This window comes from Neodiprion virginianus, chromosome 1 (assembly GCF_021901495.1).
Source record: "Neodiprion virginianus isolate iyNeoVirg1 chromosome 1, iyNeoVirg1.1, whole genome shotgun sequence".
In the NCBI taxonomy this organism is placed as follows: Eukaryota; Metazoa; Arthropoda; class Insecta; order Hymenoptera; family Diprionidae; genus Neodiprion; species Neodiprion virginianus.
The window spans coordinates 575,226-594,132 of NC_060877.1; the positions used below are offsets into that span (position 1 = coordinate 575,226).

The window sequence follows — 18,907 nt, forward strand, 5'->3', positions numbered from 1 at the left end:
TAATTCATTCGAAATAATTGATTTTCGCATTTCATTACAACGAAGAAAACAAATTGAAATTTATTGCATTAACGTAATTTAATAAGACTATGATTTTTGAATGCCTCCATACGTCAACGCGATTTATATGCAGACACTCTATGAAGAGTATAGAAAAAATGTATAGCATTTATTAGCAAACCGACAGCCAATTACTTTACAAAATATATTAATTAGTATTATGCCTGCGCAAGTATTGGCGATTATCATTCCTTTGAGTGAATTATTTGTTCAAATTACAATATGTTGCCAGTAATGGCACACGTTGATAGGGTTTTGAATTAGGCATCTATCACTATTAATACGATGACAAAACCTATTTGAAACCTGAAGATGGGGATTATGTCGTATGTCATTGATGACGCTAACAAAATTTTTGATTATCATTTTACTGATGGAGTAGAGAACGAAAAAAATTTGGCTAATCGAATGTTTAATTTTTTTCTAGAAGTCGTAAATTAAATATGCAACTGGAAAATGCTATTCAGGAAGCAATGGCCGAGTTGGATAGAATGAGCGAATCTCAGTCAATAGCGAAAAGTACAACACGAAAGTGCAACAGACAAAGCGTAGCATCGAAGGCGACAGGATCGCTCAAGTCTGATTCTAAGAAAGTACAGAAAAGAAAAGATACAAAGTCAACAGAGACTACAAAAGCAAAACATCATAACCGGTGATGCATGGAGACTGTTGGTAACTCTAATTTTCAAAAACAAAGTGGATGGTATGTAGTGTATCTGTAATGATTATTTATAAATGTAATTAATAAGCAGCATCAAGGAATAGCTAGAATTGTACATATACTTGCCTAATATAACGAGAATTCTGATTGCATAATAGGTAAAGAATGCTCATAAAAAAAGATAAAATAAAGAAATGAAATAATTAATGAGTGTCAAAACACAGTGATATTAGTATCTTGGAATCAGTTAGTTTTCTGCAAATATTTGTCTCTGGATATTTTTCTTCCACTTATAATTTCGATTGTTAATTTCCTTATTATTATTGTGGTTATAATTGGTAGTTTATTTAGCTATATTGATTGTGCTTGATGAATTTGTACATTGTTTATATGTAAAAACTTAACTTTATAACACCACCTCCACCACCAACGACGACAACAACAACAACAACAACAACAACAACAACAACAACAACAACAACAACAACAACAACAACAACACCAACAACAACAACAACAACAGCAACAGCAACAGCAAAAGCAACAGTAACAGCAACTACAACAGTGTAATTATTATGCCTGTGACAAACCCTGAAAATTGTTTGTAATTATATGTAAATTTACTTATTTTGAATGAATTATATAATGTGTATTTACTTAATCGCATATTAGCATAATATAACTGTTATATCAAATCACACGTTAATATTAAAAAATAATATTTTTATGCAATTCAGTAAAATACTGTCGTTTAGTGCAGTAGTTCTTAGTTAGTATACATGAAACGTATGAAATTATGTTGCTGAAATATAATAATGATGTATACCTAATTACAACTATTATAATTGACTACTGTATTTTTATTTTATGTATATATACTGCGTGATATAAATGCGTGAAACTTTCGTCAGCGAGTAACAGGACACGTTTGAAAAAAGATACAAGTTTGGAAAAAATGCAGAAATATGTTTGACAAATAATACATGTATTTAAAATATACACACGCGCGCACACTAACACACACACACACACACACACACACACACACACACACACACACACACACACACACACACACACACACACACACACACACACACACACACACACACACACACACACACACACACACACACACACACACGCGCGCGTGTGTGTATATTTTTTCAATCGCACACTGTTACTAACCGGTTAAAGTTGGACGCATTTACATTAACTTTGGCCACACACATTTTTCTTTCTTCTTTGTACATGAAACGAACATGTCAGGGTCCAGCGGACTTTGTCGTTATTTTCTTACTGCTGTTTGGTCTCTTAATCATTCTTTCTCGACATTCGGATACAACGGTGAAAAGCGTGGAGTCTAGGGAAAAGTTTTCCGTGAGTTAAACGAAACTTCAACTTGCCTATTCTAAGCTGTAATCGTAGGAGTGAAATTTCTAAAAACTTAAAAGAAGAACGGGGTTCGCTTGGACCCTGTTATACCTATATGTCTGGAGTTGATCACATGCTAAAGTCTTGAGAGAATTGTTAAGCCAAGCAAAATATTCTAATTACATATTTATTGCAGTGCTGCATTTCGAACATCCACTTAATCAATATGGGCAATATACGGGATCAATCATTCGTACTTTCCGTAGGGGATCCTCGAGTGAAAGCAAGAGCACCTTATTCTTCATGAATCCCACAACAGGCTTTCCGTTAGAGTCGACATAGCCTGCTACTTACTTGCTATCTGACCCTGAAGTGAGACAGAGAGTTACTTACGTGGGATTCACCTAGAATCAGGTCTTACTTGCTCTCGCAGATTCTCTACGAAGGGTAAGGAATGATTGCCGTTTATACAGATTCGTTTGAATTATTCCGCACCGCGTGCCGTGCTAATTTCATGCTTCATTGTGTCTCATGGAATGTAAACATTTCCATCTGTCCTTTTGTTTGTTTTCTTTTCCCTTTATTACCGATGCATAAAAACCGAGACTGAATGATCATACAATTCTTTCTTTTTTTCTTTACAATAGAGTTCGTGCTCCAGCAGAGAGAAACCTCATATTGAGAATTTTCATACTTGTCTAGTTGAGGAATTATAGGTACCTATATTTATTGGTAGATGTAGAAATATTTCAATGATATCTTACATATGTTTTTACATATTTCGTGTTTTCCTATTTGTACTTTCGATATAATTTGTGAAAGTACTTCATTTCAAAAGTCGTTATTGAGGCACAAACAGTAAGAGCAACAATTTTTTTTTCACTAATTAACGAGCCACTGTTGAATGTAGTAGAATAAATATTATTCGACTTTAATGAACATGTTGTATTCACAATACGATAAATTGATCTTCGAGAATTCATTTCCTCTGAAGATAGCTCTTTGCTTATATCAACACTGGCAGACAATAAATAATGAAATGCAAATATCAAAGTAATTTTGTATGATTTTCAATGTGTCAAGAAAATGGCATCTATGTGTATGTATATTGTGTAATTACCATTATTCCATTGCTTATCGTATTCAATATCTGTAATAAATACGGTGATTAGGTACTACAATAGGCACCGATAGAACGGGATGATATGTGGCACAACGAATTAAAAAATACATCATTCTCGTTACGCAATTATTAATTTCCATATATTTTTTACCAATACAATCGATGATTGTTACAAACGTATCGAGCGACATATTGCGTTAGCATTAGTGTGGAGAATCATTTTAGCCTAATATAAATCAAAAGTTACGAGTAAAGTTTATGTGAAATATTAGACGAATACCTTGTAAACTCAACTAAGTCGGTAAATCAGAACGGAGGCGTACTATTTATTTAACAATAACAAGGAATACCTTAGATTTTTCATTCGATTCGTAGTATAGTGGCCGAAATTTTTAATGTGAGGTAATTATCGATACGCATTTTGATGCCATTCTAAATAATAGTGTCATTATTTAGAGAAATTCTCATCAATTCTTGCACCTAATTTGCAAAAGTAAGGTCTCCGCACAAACGTTATGGCCATTATGTTTTGGTCAAGTGAGCTGGTTTTATCACATTTTGTAATTTTCTACAATAAATGGGGAATCAGACGATTTTATAAAAACTTGATGGCCGTAAAGTTTCATCGGAGTTGGTTCTTTGTAACAATCTTTAAAGAGATATTGATGTGCTTGGAATACATTTTGCAACGCACATTTAGGCGTCTGTATGACTACAGTTTTTTTCCTCAACATCGAGTCTAGTGAATGGTATGGATATGCAACTATACTATCCGTTAGTTAGTGTCTGTTGGAATTGGTTATTGACCAATACATGTCAATATGATCAAAAGTCATACTGTAATAAGGAAGGATAACCAACGTTACGTATAAATTTTTGAATTGAGTTTCATTGGTAGTTACGAATTCTCATTTACTGTAAGTATCAAGTACTGTCCTATAACATATATATTTATGATGTAAGCTTCTCCGTAAAATATCTAACTTCTGGTTGAATTACTGATTATCCGAATAAAGGTATACTAGACTTATTTCAAAGTGAGCACACGTGTATCAATGGCTCACTTGGCTGGAGATATCTGTACACTTGTGACGCATAGGTCACACAGCTGTTTGATAATTCTTAAGATGATTTTGGAGACTCCAAACTAGGGGCTTCTTACATTACAGTTTGTTCCAAGTATTTGCACTACTATAAATATTGCGTAGAATGTTATGATTATGCGTAAAAGGGCCTTAGAGTATTTATTGTGAATCAAAATAACTAAATAATATTTAAAGTATATTTAAAAATAAGATAGACGATTAATCTGTACAATGCATTTGTTTTTTTGTTTTTCGTTTTTGCATTACAGCGGGGTGCGCACACACACATACATGCAAATTTAATGCGTTGACATATCAACCAAGCATTTGAACACTATTCTAACAGGATTACAATACGTACTAGTAACACTTTTAACTTGACTCCCAATAGCAGGAAAATATTTGTAAGAAACACAATACGATTATTTAGTGACTAATGTCTATTTAGTGTAATTAACGAATGATGTCTTGTGAAAACAGTGGTCCAACATTTTTATTATTCGAAACGAAACACAATGACGAAACAAGAAAAGGAAATATGCTAAGCAATGTTCACAAGATATAGGGACAGCCTTAACTAACGTTTAATCGCACTCACGTCTTTACAAGGCACGACATACTTATGCTGCATTATTTTTAACCATATTTTCGTTTACCAGCCAGTTCATTTACCTAAGTTTAGGTAGTCAATTGCTTGCAAAAGCTAAAATTTTCGACTACTTTTACGGTTTAGTGAAAACCATTTATGCACAGCGTCCGATCAGAGTTTTCAATTAAACGTATATTTTAAGCTGAGGCGTTTTTGTGTTCTTTAATATTATTCATTTATTTTTTCTTTATTTAAATTCCAAGCACATATAAAGTACATCATAAGCCATATTACTTGTAAACGTATGTTTCACCGTTTATTTCAAAACCAAGTTCACGTTGCGGGTATTGAAGTCGAATTGGTGAAAATATATTCTCTTGAATAAAGTAAGTGAACAATGATATGTTTAATGCTTCGTACAGTATAAGAAAACAGCAAGCAGTACCATTTACCTCAGAGACAGATACAGAAATCAAACATCATTATCAACTGCATATTATACTATAATCTCGTGATTAATTGTACATGCTATTTATTGTAAATAATTACAGGTAATATTTATTATAATGACTGTACTATATATATGTTAATAACAATACAACTACGCATTGAATGTATAACTGTAGTGTTTATACGTCGAATATGTGAATATGTATATGAACTTATATTCACAGAGATTGTAGATCTAGGCAGCGGGCCGATTTATTATTTACAAACAATTGACAGGTGATGATTTCTGTATACCTCTATACACACAATGAATTTTTTTGTTCTACTCGTACCGAGAAGTGCATGCATTTCGTAGAATCAGAATCAGATACACAGATACAAACGTTACATTATATTGACAAACGAGAGAAGAAGTTTCCCAATAAGTATATAAATAAAATCAGTGTTATCGGTCATCAGATTACAGCTGTATAAAGTGTATGTAGTAAATTTTAGAAATTAGGTGAGAAATGGTGGCAAAGTAATCATTTATTGCGTTGAACTGTAACCAAGAGAATAAATAAAACTTGAAACTATGATGATTAATCGCGATGTGTCGCACGTTTGGCCCAACTTTCGGGTGGTGCTATCGTACATAGGAATCACTAATTTAAACGATGTGTCGTTATGTTCAAAGGAATGCCTGCTTTGGTAACCGGTAACGCCGATTCAAATAGAATTACATGGAATAGGTGTATTCGTAATCTCTCCGATCGCTTTATAGAAATATTATCGTACTGTGCACGGGCTGGTGCGGAGATGGAAATGAATTTGAGAGAGAAAATCAACATTATGTATGTATATTATCATGATTGTATTATGAAATATATAATGTAATTATACTTATATGATATAATATCAACTATCAATGGTATTTAACGGAATAAGAGATAATAATTTTATATTTACAATATAGAACTTGAAATCTATGAGTGTATAATAATATCTACTACTGTATTAAGGAATTCCCTGCATAAGGTGATATAGTAAAAAGCTATCTTATTTAATATTTGGCATAATATTTATACATATGTAAGAGATAGAGTATAAAGTATAAAACGAGATGAAAACACTGAGACAGACGAGAGTTCAGAGGTACGTACTCCGTTGCAAAGAAATATGAAGCTATGTGATCTATTAGTAGCTTTCAGTCGTGAAGACTTATATGTACTTTATTTTGTAAATTTTGTTTATACAATAATTGATCATTCACGCATAATACTATTGTATGTGAAATATGAGTTAATAAAACATTGAAATATTGAGTTATACTGCTATTTATGATCTGTAATTTCGCAACTTGACGAGTGGTCTGCATGATACCACCAAAATGACACCAGAGAAACATCGTGGTACCAGTGATTTCGGGAATACTGCACGCATCTAGATCGGTGTGTTTTCCTGCTGTCACTGCCGAAAAAATAATCAGACTGATTTGGAGCTGCGCGAAAAAGTCCGGATAACGCATGGAACAATTTATTCCAGTTTGCTTCAAATTCGTTGATCAATCAACTTTCGTTTTTCGGCTGTAATTTTTGATGCGTTGATCGCAGCGTACTAGGACTTCGCCCAATCGATTTCTCTCGCCGAATTACGTCGGAATAGTGCCCGAAAGAATTGATTCCAGCACTTTTCAAAATCGCGAAAATTTTCGCCAAAAATACAAAGGGGTTAACCTTCCTTTTTTTTTGACCAAAAAATTTTTCGTCTCAGAATTGATTCGTATGACCCTTTCCCGACCAATTGGACCCCAAGAAACTCAGAAAACGCAGCAAAAGGAGCGTGGGATCAACGTGAGAGAAGATACGAGGAAAAAAGCCCCTGCGGAAAAATGTCGAAAATTCTTGTTTTCGTTTTTTTGCTGTAACTTTCGATGCGTTCATCGCAGCGTACTGGGACTGCGCCCGATCAATTTCTCTCGCCGAATTACGTCGGAATAGTGCCCGAAAGAATTGATTCCAGCACTTTTCAAAACCGCGAAAATTTTCGCCAAAAATACAAAGGGGTTAACCTTCCTTTTTTTTTGACCAAAGAATTTTTCGTCTCAGAATTGATTCGTATGACGCTTTCCCGACCAATTGGACCCCAAGAAACTCAGAAAACGCAGCAAAAGGAGCGTGGGATCAACGTGAGAGAAGATACGAGGAAAAAAGCACCTGCTGAAAAATGTCGAAAATTCTTGTTTTCGTTTTTTTGCTGTAACTTTCGATGCGTTGATCGCAGCGTACTGGGACTGCGCCCAATCGATTTCTCTCGCCGAATTACGTCGGAATAGTGCCCGAAAGTATTGATTCCAGCACTTTTCAAAATCGCGAAAATTTTCGCCAAAAATACAAAGGGGTTAACCTTCCTTTTTTTTTGACCAAAAAATTTTTCGTCTCAGAATTGATTCGTATGACCCTTTCCCGACCAATTGGACCCCAAGAAACTCAGAAAACGCAGCGAAAGGAGCGTGGGATCAACGTGAGAGAAGATACGAGGAAAAAAGCACCTGCTGAAAAATGTCGAAAATTCTTGTTTTCGTTTTTTTGCTGTAACTTTCGATGCGTTGATCGCAGCGTATAGGGACTGCGCCCAATCAATTTCTCTCGCCGAATTACGTCGGAATAGTGCCCGAAAGAATTGATTCCAGCACTTTTCAAAACCGCGAAAATTTTCGCCAAAAATACAAAGGGGTTAACCTTCCTTTTTTTTTGACCAAAAAATTTTTCGTCTCAGAATTGATTCGTATGACGCTTTCCCGACCGATTGGACCCCAAGGAACTCAGAAAACGCCGCGAAAAGAGCGTGGGATCAACAGGAGAGAAATTGAGAGGAAAAATACACCTGCTGAAAAATGTCGAAAATTCTTGTTTTCTTTTTTTTGCTGTAACTTTCGATGCGTTCATCGCAGCGTACTGGGACTGCGCCCGATCAATTTCTCTCGCCGAATTACGTCGGAATAGTGCCCGAAAGAATTGATTCCAGCACTTTTCAAAACCGCGAAAATTTTCGCCAAAAATACAAAGGGGTTAACCTTCCTTTTTTTTTGACCAAAAAATTTTTCGTCTCAGAATTGATTCGTATGACGCTTTCCCGACCAATTGGACCCCAAGAAACTCAGAAAACGCAGCAAAAGGAGCGTGGGATCAACGTGAGAGAAGATACGAGGAAAGAAGCACCTGCTGAAAAATGTCGAAAATTCTTGTTTTCGTTTTTTTGCTGTAACTTTCGATGCGTTCATCGCAGCGTACTGGGACTGCGCCCGATCAATTTCTCTCGCCGAATTACGTCGGAATAGTGCCCGAAAGAATTAATTCCAGCTATTTTCAAAACCGCGAAAATTTTCGCCAAAAATACAAAGGGGTTAACCTTCCTTTTTTTTGACCAAAAAATTTTTCGTCTCAGAATTGATTCGTATGACGCTTTCCCGACCGATTGGACCCCAAGGAACTCAGAAAACGCAGCGAAAAGAGCGTGGGATCAACAGGAGAGAAATTGAGAAGAAAAATACACCTGCTGAAAAATGTCGAAAAATCAGGTTTTCGTTTTTTGGCTGTAACTTTCGATGCGTTGATCGCAGCGTATAGGGACTGCGCCCAATCGATTTCTCTCGCCGAATTACGTCGGAATAGTGCCCGAAAGAATTGATTCCAGCACTTTTCAAAACCGCGAAAATTTTCGCCAAAAATACAAAGGGGTTAACCTTCCTTTTTTTTTGACCAAAAAATTTTTCGTCTCAGAATTGATTCGTATGACGCTTTCCCGACCAATTGGACCCCAAGAAACTCAGAAAACGCAGCAAAAGGAGCGTGGGATCAACGTGAGAGAAGATACGAGGAAAAAAGCACCTGCTGAAAAATGTCGAAAATTCTTGTTTTCGTTTTTTTGCTGTAACTTTCGATGCGTTGATCGCAGCGTACTGGGACTGCGCCCAATCGATTTCTCTCGCCGAATTACGTCGGAATAGTGCCCGAAAGAATTGATTCCAGCACTTTTCAAAATCGCGAAAATTTTCGCCAAAAATACAAAGGGGTTAACCTTCCTTTTTTTTTGACCAAAAAATTTTTCGTCTCAGAATTGATTCGTATGACCCTTTCCCGACCAATTGGACCCCAAGAAACTCAGAAAACGCAGCGAAAGGAGCGTGGGATCAACGTGAGAGAAGATACGAGGAAAAAAGCACCTGCTGAAAAATGTCGAAAATTCTTGTTTTCGTTTTTTTGCTGTAACTTTCGATGCGTTGATCGCAGCGTATAGGGACTGCGCCCAATCAATTTCTCTCGCCGAATTACGTCGGAATAGTGCCCGAAAGAATTGATTCCAGCACTTTTCAAAACCGCGAAAATTTTCGCCAAAAATACAAAGGGGTTAACCTTCCTTTTTTTTTGACCAAAAAATTTTTCGTCTCAGAATTGATTCGTATGACGCTTTCCCGACCGATTGGACCCCAAGGAACTCAGAAAACGCCGCGAAAAGAGCGTGGGATCAACAGGAGAGAAATTGAGAGGAAAAATACACCTGCTGAAAAATGTCGAAAATTCTTGTTTTCTTTTTTTTGCTGTAACTTTCGATGCGTTCATCGCAGCGTACTGGGACTGCGCCCGATCAATTTCTCTCGCCGAATTACGTCGGAATAGTGCCCGAAAGAATTGATTCCAGCACTTTTCAAAACCGCGAAAATTTTCGCCAAAAATACAAAGGGGTTAACCTTCCTTTTTTTTTGACCAAAAAATTTTTCGTCTCAGAATTGATTCGTATGACGCTTTCCCGACCAATTGGACCCCAAGAAACTCAGAAAACGCAGCAAAAGGAGCGTGGGATCAACGTGAGAGAAGATACGAGGAAAGAAGCACCTGCTGAAAAATGTCGAAAATTCTTGTTTTCGTTTTTTTGCTGTAACTTTCGATGCGTTCATCGCAGCGTACTGGGACTGCGCCCGATCAATTTCTCTCGCCGAATTACGTCGGAATAGTGCCCGAAAGAATTAATTCCAGCTATTTTCAAAACCGCGAAAATTTTCGCCAAAAATACAAAGGGGTTAACCTTCCTTTTTTTTGACCAAAAAATTTTTCGTCTCAGAATTGATTCGTATGACGCTTTCCCGACCGATTGGACCCCAAGGAACTCAGAAAACGCAGCGAAAAGAGCGTGGGATCAACAGGAGAGAAATTGAGAAGAAAAATACACCTGCTGAAAAATGTCGAAAAATCAGGTTTTCGTTTTTTGGCTGTAACTTTCGATGCGTTGATCGCAGCGTATAGGGACTGCGCCCAATCGATTTCTCTCGCCGAATTACGTCGGAATAGTGCCCGAAAGAATTGATTCCAGCACTTTTCAAAACCGCGAAAATTTTCGCCAAAAATACAAAGGGGTTAACCTTCCTTTTTTTTTGACCAAAAAATTTTTCGTCTCAGAATTGATTCGTATGACGCTTTCCCGACCGATTGGACCCCAAGGAACTCAGAAAACGCAGCAAAAGGAGCGTGGGATCAACAGGAGAGAAATTGAGGAGGAAAATACACCTGCTGAAAAATGTTGAAAATTCTTGTTTTCGTTTTTTTGCTGTAACTTTCGATGCGTTCATCGCAGCGTACTGGGACTGCGCCCAATCAATTTCTCTCGACGAATAACGTCGGAATAGTGCCCGAAAGAATTGATTCCAGCACTTTTCAAAACCGCGAAAATTTTCGCCAAAAATACAAAGGGGTTAACCTTCCTTTTTTTTTGACCAAAAAATTTTTCGTCTCAGAATTGATTCGTATGACGCTTTCCCGACCGATTGGACCCCAAGGAACTCAGAAAACGCAGCGAAAAGAGCGTGGGATCAACAGGAGAGAAATTGAGAGGAAAAATACACCTGCTGAAAAATGTCGAAAAATCAGGTTTTCGTTTTTTGGCTGTAACTTTCGATGCGTTGATCGCAGCGTATAGGGACTGCGCCCAATCGATTTCTCTCGCAAAATTACGTCGGAGTAGTGCCCGAAAGAATTGATTCCAGCACTTTTCAAAATCGCGAAAATTTTCGCCAAAAATACAAAGGGGTTAACCTTCCTTTTTTTTTACCAAAAAATTTTTCGTCTCAGAATTGATTCGTATGACCCTTTCCCGACCAATTGGACCCCAAGGAACTCAGAAAACGCAGCAAAAGGAGCGTGGGATCAACGTGAGAGAGGATACAAGGAAAAAAGCACCTGCTGAAAAATGTCGAAAATTCATGTTTTCGTTTTTTGGCTGTAACTTTCGATGCGTTGATCGCAGCGTATAGGGACTGCGCCCAATCGATTTCTCTCGCAAAATTACGTCGGAGTAGTGCCTGAAAGAATTGATTCCAGCACTTTTCAAAATCGCGAAAATTTTCGCCAAAAATACAAAAAATACAAAGTTAACCTTCCTTTTTTTTGCACCAAAAAATTTTTCGTCTCAGAATTGATTCGTATGACCCTTTCCCGACCAATTGGACCCCAAGGAACTCAGAAAACGCAGCAAAAGGAGCGTGGGATCAACGTGAGAGAAGATACGAGGAAAAAAGCACCTGCTGAAAAATGTCGAAAATTCAGGTTTTCGTTTTTTGGCTGTAACTTTTGATGCGTTTATCGCAGCGTACTGGGACTGCGCCCAATCGATTTCTCTCGCTGAATTACGTCGAAATAGTGCACGAAAGAATTGATTCCAGCGCTTTTCAAAATCGCGAAAATTTTCGCCCACAATACAAAGGGGTTAACCTTCCTTTTTTTTTGACCAAAAAATTTTTCGTCTCAGAATTGATTCGTATGACGCTTTCCCGACCGATTGGACCCCAAGGAACTCAGAAAACGCAGCGAAAAGAGCGTGGGATCAACAGGAGAGAAATTGAGAAGAAAAATACACCTGCTGAAAAATGTCGAAAAATCAGGTTTTCGTTTTTTGGCTGTAACTTTCGATGCGTTGATCGCAGCGTATAGGGACTGCGCCCAATCGATTTCTCTCGCAAAATTACGTCGGAGTAGTGCCCAAAAGAATTGATTCCAGCACTTTTCAAAATCGCGAAAATTTTCGCCAAAAATACAAAGGGGTTAACCTTCCTTTTTTTTTACCAAAAAATTTTTCGTCTCAGAATTGATTCGTATGACCCCTTCCCGACCATTTGGACCCCAAGAAACTCAGAAAACGCAGCAAAAGGAGCGTGGGATCAACGTGAGAGAAGATACGAGGAAAAAAGCACCTGCTGAAAAATGTCGAAAATTCTTGTTTTAGTTTTTTTGCTGTAACTTTCGATGCGTTCATCGCAGCGTACTGGGATTGCGCCCAATCAATTTCTCTCGCCGAATTACGTCGGAATAGTGCCCGAAAGAATTGATTCCAGCACTTTTCAAAACCGCGAAAATTTTCGCCAAAAATACAAAGGGGTTAACCTTCTTTTTTTTTTGACCAAAAAATTTTTCGTCTCAGAATTGATTCGTATGACGCTTTCCCGACCGATTGGACCCCAAGGAACTCAGAAAACGCAGCGAAAAGAGCGTGGGATCAACAGGAGAGAAATTGAGAAGAAAAATACACCTGCTGAAAAATGTCGAAAAATCAGGTTTTCGTTTTTTGGCTGTAACTTTCGATGCGTTCATCGCAGCGTACTGGGACTGCGCCCAATCAATTTCTCTCGCCGAATTACGTCGGAATAGTGCCCGAAAGAATTGATTCCAGCACTTTTCAAAACCGCGAAAATTTTCGCCAAAAATACAAAGGGGTTAACCTTCCTTTTTTTTTGACCAAAAAATTTTTCGTCTCAGAATTGATTCGTATGACGCTTTCCCGACCAATTGGACCCCAAGAAACTCAGAAAACGCAGCAAAAGGAGCGTGGGATCAACGTGAGAGAAGATACGAGGAAAGAAGCACCTGCTGAAAAATGTCGAAAATTCTTGTTTTCGTTTTTTTGCTGTAACTTTCGATGCGTTCATCGCAGCGTACTGGGACTGCGCCCGATCAATTTCTCTCGCCGAATTACGTCGGAATAGTGCCCGAAAGAATTAATTCCAGCTATTTTCAAAACCGCGAAAATTTTCGCCAAAAATACAAAGGGGTTAACCTTCCTTTTTTTTGACCAAAAAATTTTTCGTCTCAGAATTGATTCGTATGACGCTTTCCCGACCGATTGGACCCCAAGGAACTCAGAAAACGCAGCGAAAAGAGCGTGGGATCAACAGGAGAGAAATTGAGAAGAAAAATACACCTGCTGAAAAATGTCGAAAAATCAGGTTTTCGTTTTTTGGCTGTAACTTTCGATGCGTTGATCGCAGCGTATAGGGACTGCGCCCAATCGATTTCTCTCGCCGAATTACGTCGGAATAGTGCCCGAAAGAATTGATTCCAGCACTTTTCAAAACCGCGAAAATTTTCGCCAAAAATACAAAGGGGTTAACCTTCCTTTTTTTTTGACCAAAAAATTTTTCGTCTCAGAATTGATTCGTATGACGCTTTCCCGACCGATTGGACCCCAAGGAACTCAGAAAACGCAGCAAAAGGAGCGTGGGATCAACAGGAGAGAAATTGAGGAGGAAAATACACCTGCTGAAAAATGTTGAAAATTCTTGTTTTCGTTTTTTTGCTGTAACTTTCGATGCGTTCATCGCAGCGTACTGGGACTGCGCCCAATCAATTTCTCTCGACGAATAACGTCGGAATAGTGCCCGAAAGAATTGATTCCAGCACTTTTCAAAACCGCGAAAATTTTCGCCAAAAATACAAAGGGGTTAACCTTCCTTTTTTTTTGACCAAAAAATTTTTCGTCTCAGAATTGATTCGTATGACGCTTTCCCGACCGATTGGACCCCAAGGAACTCAGAAAACGCAGCGAAAAGAGCGTGGGATCAACAGGAGAGAAATTGAGAGGAAAAATACACCTGCTGAAAAATGTCGAAAAATCAGGTTTTCGTTTTTTGGCTGTAACTTTCGATGCGTTGATCGCAGCGTATAGGGACTGCGCCCAATCGATTTCTCTCGCAAAATTACGTCGGAGTAGTGCCCGAAAGAATTGATTCCAGCACTTTTCAAAATCGCGAAAATTTTCGCCAAAAATACAAAGGGGTTAACCTTCCTTTTTTTTTACCAAAAAATTTTTCGTCTCAGAATTGATTCGTATGACCCTTTCCCGACCAATTGGACCCCAAGGAACTCAGAAAACGCAGCAAAAGGAGCGTGGGATCAACGTGAGAGAGGATACAAGGAAAAAAGCACCTGCTGAAAAATGTCGAAAATTCATGTTTTCGTTTTTTGGCTGTAACTTTCGATGCGTTGATCGCAGCGTATAGGGACTGCGCCCAATCGATTTCTCTCGCAAAATTACGTCGGAGTAGTGCCTGAAAGAATTGATTCCAGCACTTTTCAAAATCGCGAAAATTTTCGCCAAAAATACAAAAAATACAAAGTTAACCTTCCTTTTTTTTGCACCAAAAAATTTTTCGTCTCAGAATTGATTCGTATGACCCTTTCCCGACCAATTGGACCCCAAGGAACTCAGAAAACGCAGCAAAAGGAGCGTGGGATCAACGTGAGAGAAGATACGAGGAAAAAAGCACCTGCTGAAAAATGTCGAAAATTCAGGTTTTCGTTTTTTGGCTGTAACTTTTGATGCGTTTATCGCAGCGTACTGGGACTGCGCCCAATCGATTTCTCTCGCTGAATTACGTCGAAATAGTGCACGAAAGAATTGATTCCAGCGCTTTTCAAAATCGCGAAAATTTTCGCCCACAATACAAAGGGGTTAACCTTCCTTTTTTTTTGACCAAAAAATTTTTCGTCTCAGAATTGATTCGTATGACGCTTTCCCGACCGATTGGACCCCAAGGAACTCAGAAAACGCAGCGAAAAGAGCGTGGGATCAACAGGAGAGAAATTGAGAAGAAAAATACACCTGCTGAAAAATGTCGAAAAATCAGGTTTTCGTTTTTTGGCTGTAACTTTCGATGCGTTGATCGCAGCGTATAGGGACTGCGCCCAATCGATTTCTCTCGCAAAATTACGTCGGAGTAGTGCCCAAAAGAATTGATTCCAGCACTTTTCAAAATCGCGAAAATTTTCGCCAAAAATACAAAGGGGTTAACCTTCCTTTTTTTTTACCAAAAAATTTTTCGTCTCAGAATTGATTCGTATGACCCCTTCCCGACCATTTGGACCCCAAGAAACTCAGAAAACGCAGCAAAAGGAGCGTGGGATCAACGTGAGAGAAGATACGAGGAAAAAAGCACCTGCTGAAAAATGTCGAAAATTCTTGTTTTAGTTTTTTTGCTGTAACTTTCGATGCGTTCATCGCAGCGTACTGGGATTGCGCCCAATCAATTTCTCTCGCCGAATTACGTCGGAATAGTGCCCGAAAGAATTGATTCCAGCACTTTTCAAAACCGCGAAAATTTTCGCCAAAAATACAAAGGGGTTAACCTTCTTTTTTTTTTGACCAAAAAATTTTTCGTCTCAGAATTGATTCGTATGACGCTTTCCCGACCGATTGGACCCCAAGGAACTCAGAAAACGCAGCGAAAAGAGCGTGGGATCAACAGGAGAGAAATTGAGAAGAAAAATACACCTGCTGAAAAATGTCGAAAAATCAGGTTTTCGTTTTTTGGCTGTAACTTTCGATGCGTTCATCGCAGCGTACTGGGACTGCGCCCAATCAATTTCTCTCGCCGAATTACGTCGGAATAGTGCCCGAAAGAATTGATTCCAGCTATTTTCAAAACCGCGAAAATTTTCGCCAAAAATACAAAGGGGTTAACCTTCCTTTTTTTTTGACCAAAAAATTTTTCGTCTCAGAATTGATTCGTATGACGCTTTCCCGACCGATTGGACCCCAAGGAACTCAGAAAACGCAGCAAAAGGAGCGTGGGATCAACAGGAGAGAAATTGAGGAGGAAAATACACCTGCTGAAAAATGTTGAAAATTCTTGTTTTCGTTTTTTTGCTGTAACTTTCGATGCGTTCATCGCAGCGTACTGGGACTGCGCCCAATCAATTTCTCTCGACGAATTACGTCGGAATAGTGCCCGAAAGAATTGATTCCAGCACTTTTCAAAATCGCGAAAATTTTCGCCAAAAATACAAAGGGGTTAACCTTCCTTTTTTTTTACCAAAAAATTTTTCGTCTCAGAATTGATTCGTATGACCCCTTCCCGACCAATTGGACCCCAAGAAACTCAGAAAACGCAGCAAAAGGAGCGTGGGATCAACGTGAGAGAAGATACGAGGAAAAAAGCACCTGCTGAAAAATGTCGAAAATTCAGGTTTTCGTTTTTTGGCTGTAACTTTCGATGCGTTGATCGCAGCGTACTGGGACTGCGCCCAATCGATTTCTCTCGCCGAATTACGTCGGAATAGTGCCCGAAAGAATTGATTCCAGCACTTTTCAAAATCGCGAAAATTTTCGCCAAAAATACAAAGGGGTTAACCTTCCTTTTTTTTTGACCAAAAAATTTTTCGTCTCAGAATTGATTCGTATGACCCTTTCCCGACCAATTGGACCCCAAGGAACTCAGAAAACGCAGCAAAAGGAGCGTGGGATCAACGTGAGAGAAGATACGAGGAAAAAAGCGCCTGCTGAAAAATGTCGAAAATTCTTGTTTTCGTTTTTTGGCTGTAACTTCCGATGCGTTGATCGCAGCGTACTGGGACTGCGCCCAATTGATTTCTCTCGCCGAATTTCTTTGGAATAGCGCCCGAAAGAATTGATTCCAGCACTTTCCAAAATCGCGAAAATTTTCGCCGCAAATACAAAGGGGTTAACCTTCTTTTTTTTTTACCAAAAAATTTTTCGTCTCAGAATTGATTCGTATGACCCTCTCCCGACCAATTGGACCCCAAGGAACTCAGAAAACGCAGCAAAAGGAGCGTGGGATCAACGTGAGAGAAGATACGAGGAAAAAAGCACCTGCTGAAAAATGTCGAAAATTCTTGTTTTCGTTTTTTGGCTGTAACTTTCGATGCGTTGATCGCAGCGTATAGGGACTGCGCCCAATCGATTTCTCTCGCAAAATTACGTCGGAGTAGTGCCTGAAAGAATTGATTCCAGCACTTTTCAAAATCGCGAAAATTTTCGCCAAAAATACAAAGGGGTTAACCTTCCTTTTTTTTTGACCAAAAAATTTTTCGTCTCAGAATTGATTCGTATGACCCTTTCCCGACCAATTGGACCCCAAGAAACTCAGAATACGCAGCAAAAGGAGCGTGGGATCAACGTGAGAGAAGATACGAGGAAAAATACACCTGCTGAAAAATGTCGAAAAATCAGGTCATTCGTTTTTTGGCTGTAACTTTCGATGCGTTGATCGCAGCGTATAGGGACTGCGCCCAATCAATTTCTCTCGCCGAATTACGTCGGAATAGTGCCCGAAAGAATTGATTCCAGCACTTTTCAAAACCGCGAAAATTTTCGCCAAAAATACAAAGGGGTTAACCTTCCTTTTTTTTTGACCAAAAAATTTTTCGTCTCAGAATTGATTCGTTTGACGCTTTCCCGACCGATTGGACCCCAAGGAACTCAGAAAACGCCGCGAAAAGAGCGTGGGATCAACAGGAGAGAAATTGAGAGGAAAAATACACCTGCTGAAAAATGTCGAAAATTCTTGTTTTCGTTTTTTTGCTGTAACTTTCGATGCGTTCATCGCAGCGTACTGGGACTGCGCCCAATCAATTTCTCTCGCCGAATTACGTCGGAATAGTGCCCGAAAGAATTGATTCCAGCTATTTTCAAAACCGCGAAAATTTTCGCCAAAAATACAAAGGGGTTAACTTTCCTTTTTTTTTGACCAAAAAATTTTTCGTCTCAGAATTGATTCGTATGACGCTTTCCCGACCGATTGGACCCCAAGGAACTCAGAAAACGCAGCAAAAGGAGCGTGGGATCAACAGGAGAGAAATTGAGGAGGAAAATACACCTGCTGAAAAATGTTGAAAATTCTTGTTTTCGTTTTTTTGCTGTAACTTTCGATGCGTTGATCGCAGCGTATAGGGACTGCGCCCAATCGATTTCTCTCACAAAATTACGTCGGAGTAGTGCCCAAAAGAATTGATTCCAGCACTTTTCAAAATCGCGAAAATTTTCGCCAAAAATACAAAGGGGTTAACCTTCCTTTTTTTTTACCAAAAAATTTTTCGTCTCAGAATTGATTCGTATGACCCCTTCCCGACCAATTGGACCCCAAGAAACTCAGAAAACGCAGCAAAAGGAGCGTGGGATCAACGTGAGAGAAGATACGAGGAAAAAAGCACCTGCTGAAAAATGTCGAAAATTCTTGTTTTAGTTTTTTTGCTGTAACTTTCGATGCGTTCATCGCAGCGTACTGGGACTGCGCCCAATCAATTTCTCTCGCCGAATTACGTCGGAATAGTGCCCGAAAGAATTGATTCCAGCACTTTTCAAAACCGCGAAAATTTTCGCCAAAAATACAAAGGGGTTAACCTTCCTTTTTTTTTGACCAAAAAATTTTTCGTCTCAGAATTGATTCGTATGACCCTTTCCCGACCAATTGGACCCCAAGAAACTCAGAATACGCAGCAAAAGGAGCGTGGGATCAACGTGAG

General features: G+C 38.7%; 1 protein-coding gene across 1 annotated transcript in view; it reads left to right on the forward strand.

Annotated features, from left to right (window-relative positions):
* The window catches only part of LOC124296722 (uncharacterized), a 131,590-nt gene extending 130,039 nt beyond the window's left edge, over positions 1-1,551 (forward strand). Inside the window, exon 11 of the mRNA XM_046747018.1 lies at positions 488-1,551. Within this exon, the coding sequence (XP_046602974.1) occupies positions 488-716 (229 nt within the window). The 3' untranslated portion in view covers positions 717-1,551. The remainder of the gene's footprint in view (positions 1-487) is intronic.
* The last annotated feature ends 17,356 nt before the right edge of the window (positions 1,552-18,907 follow it).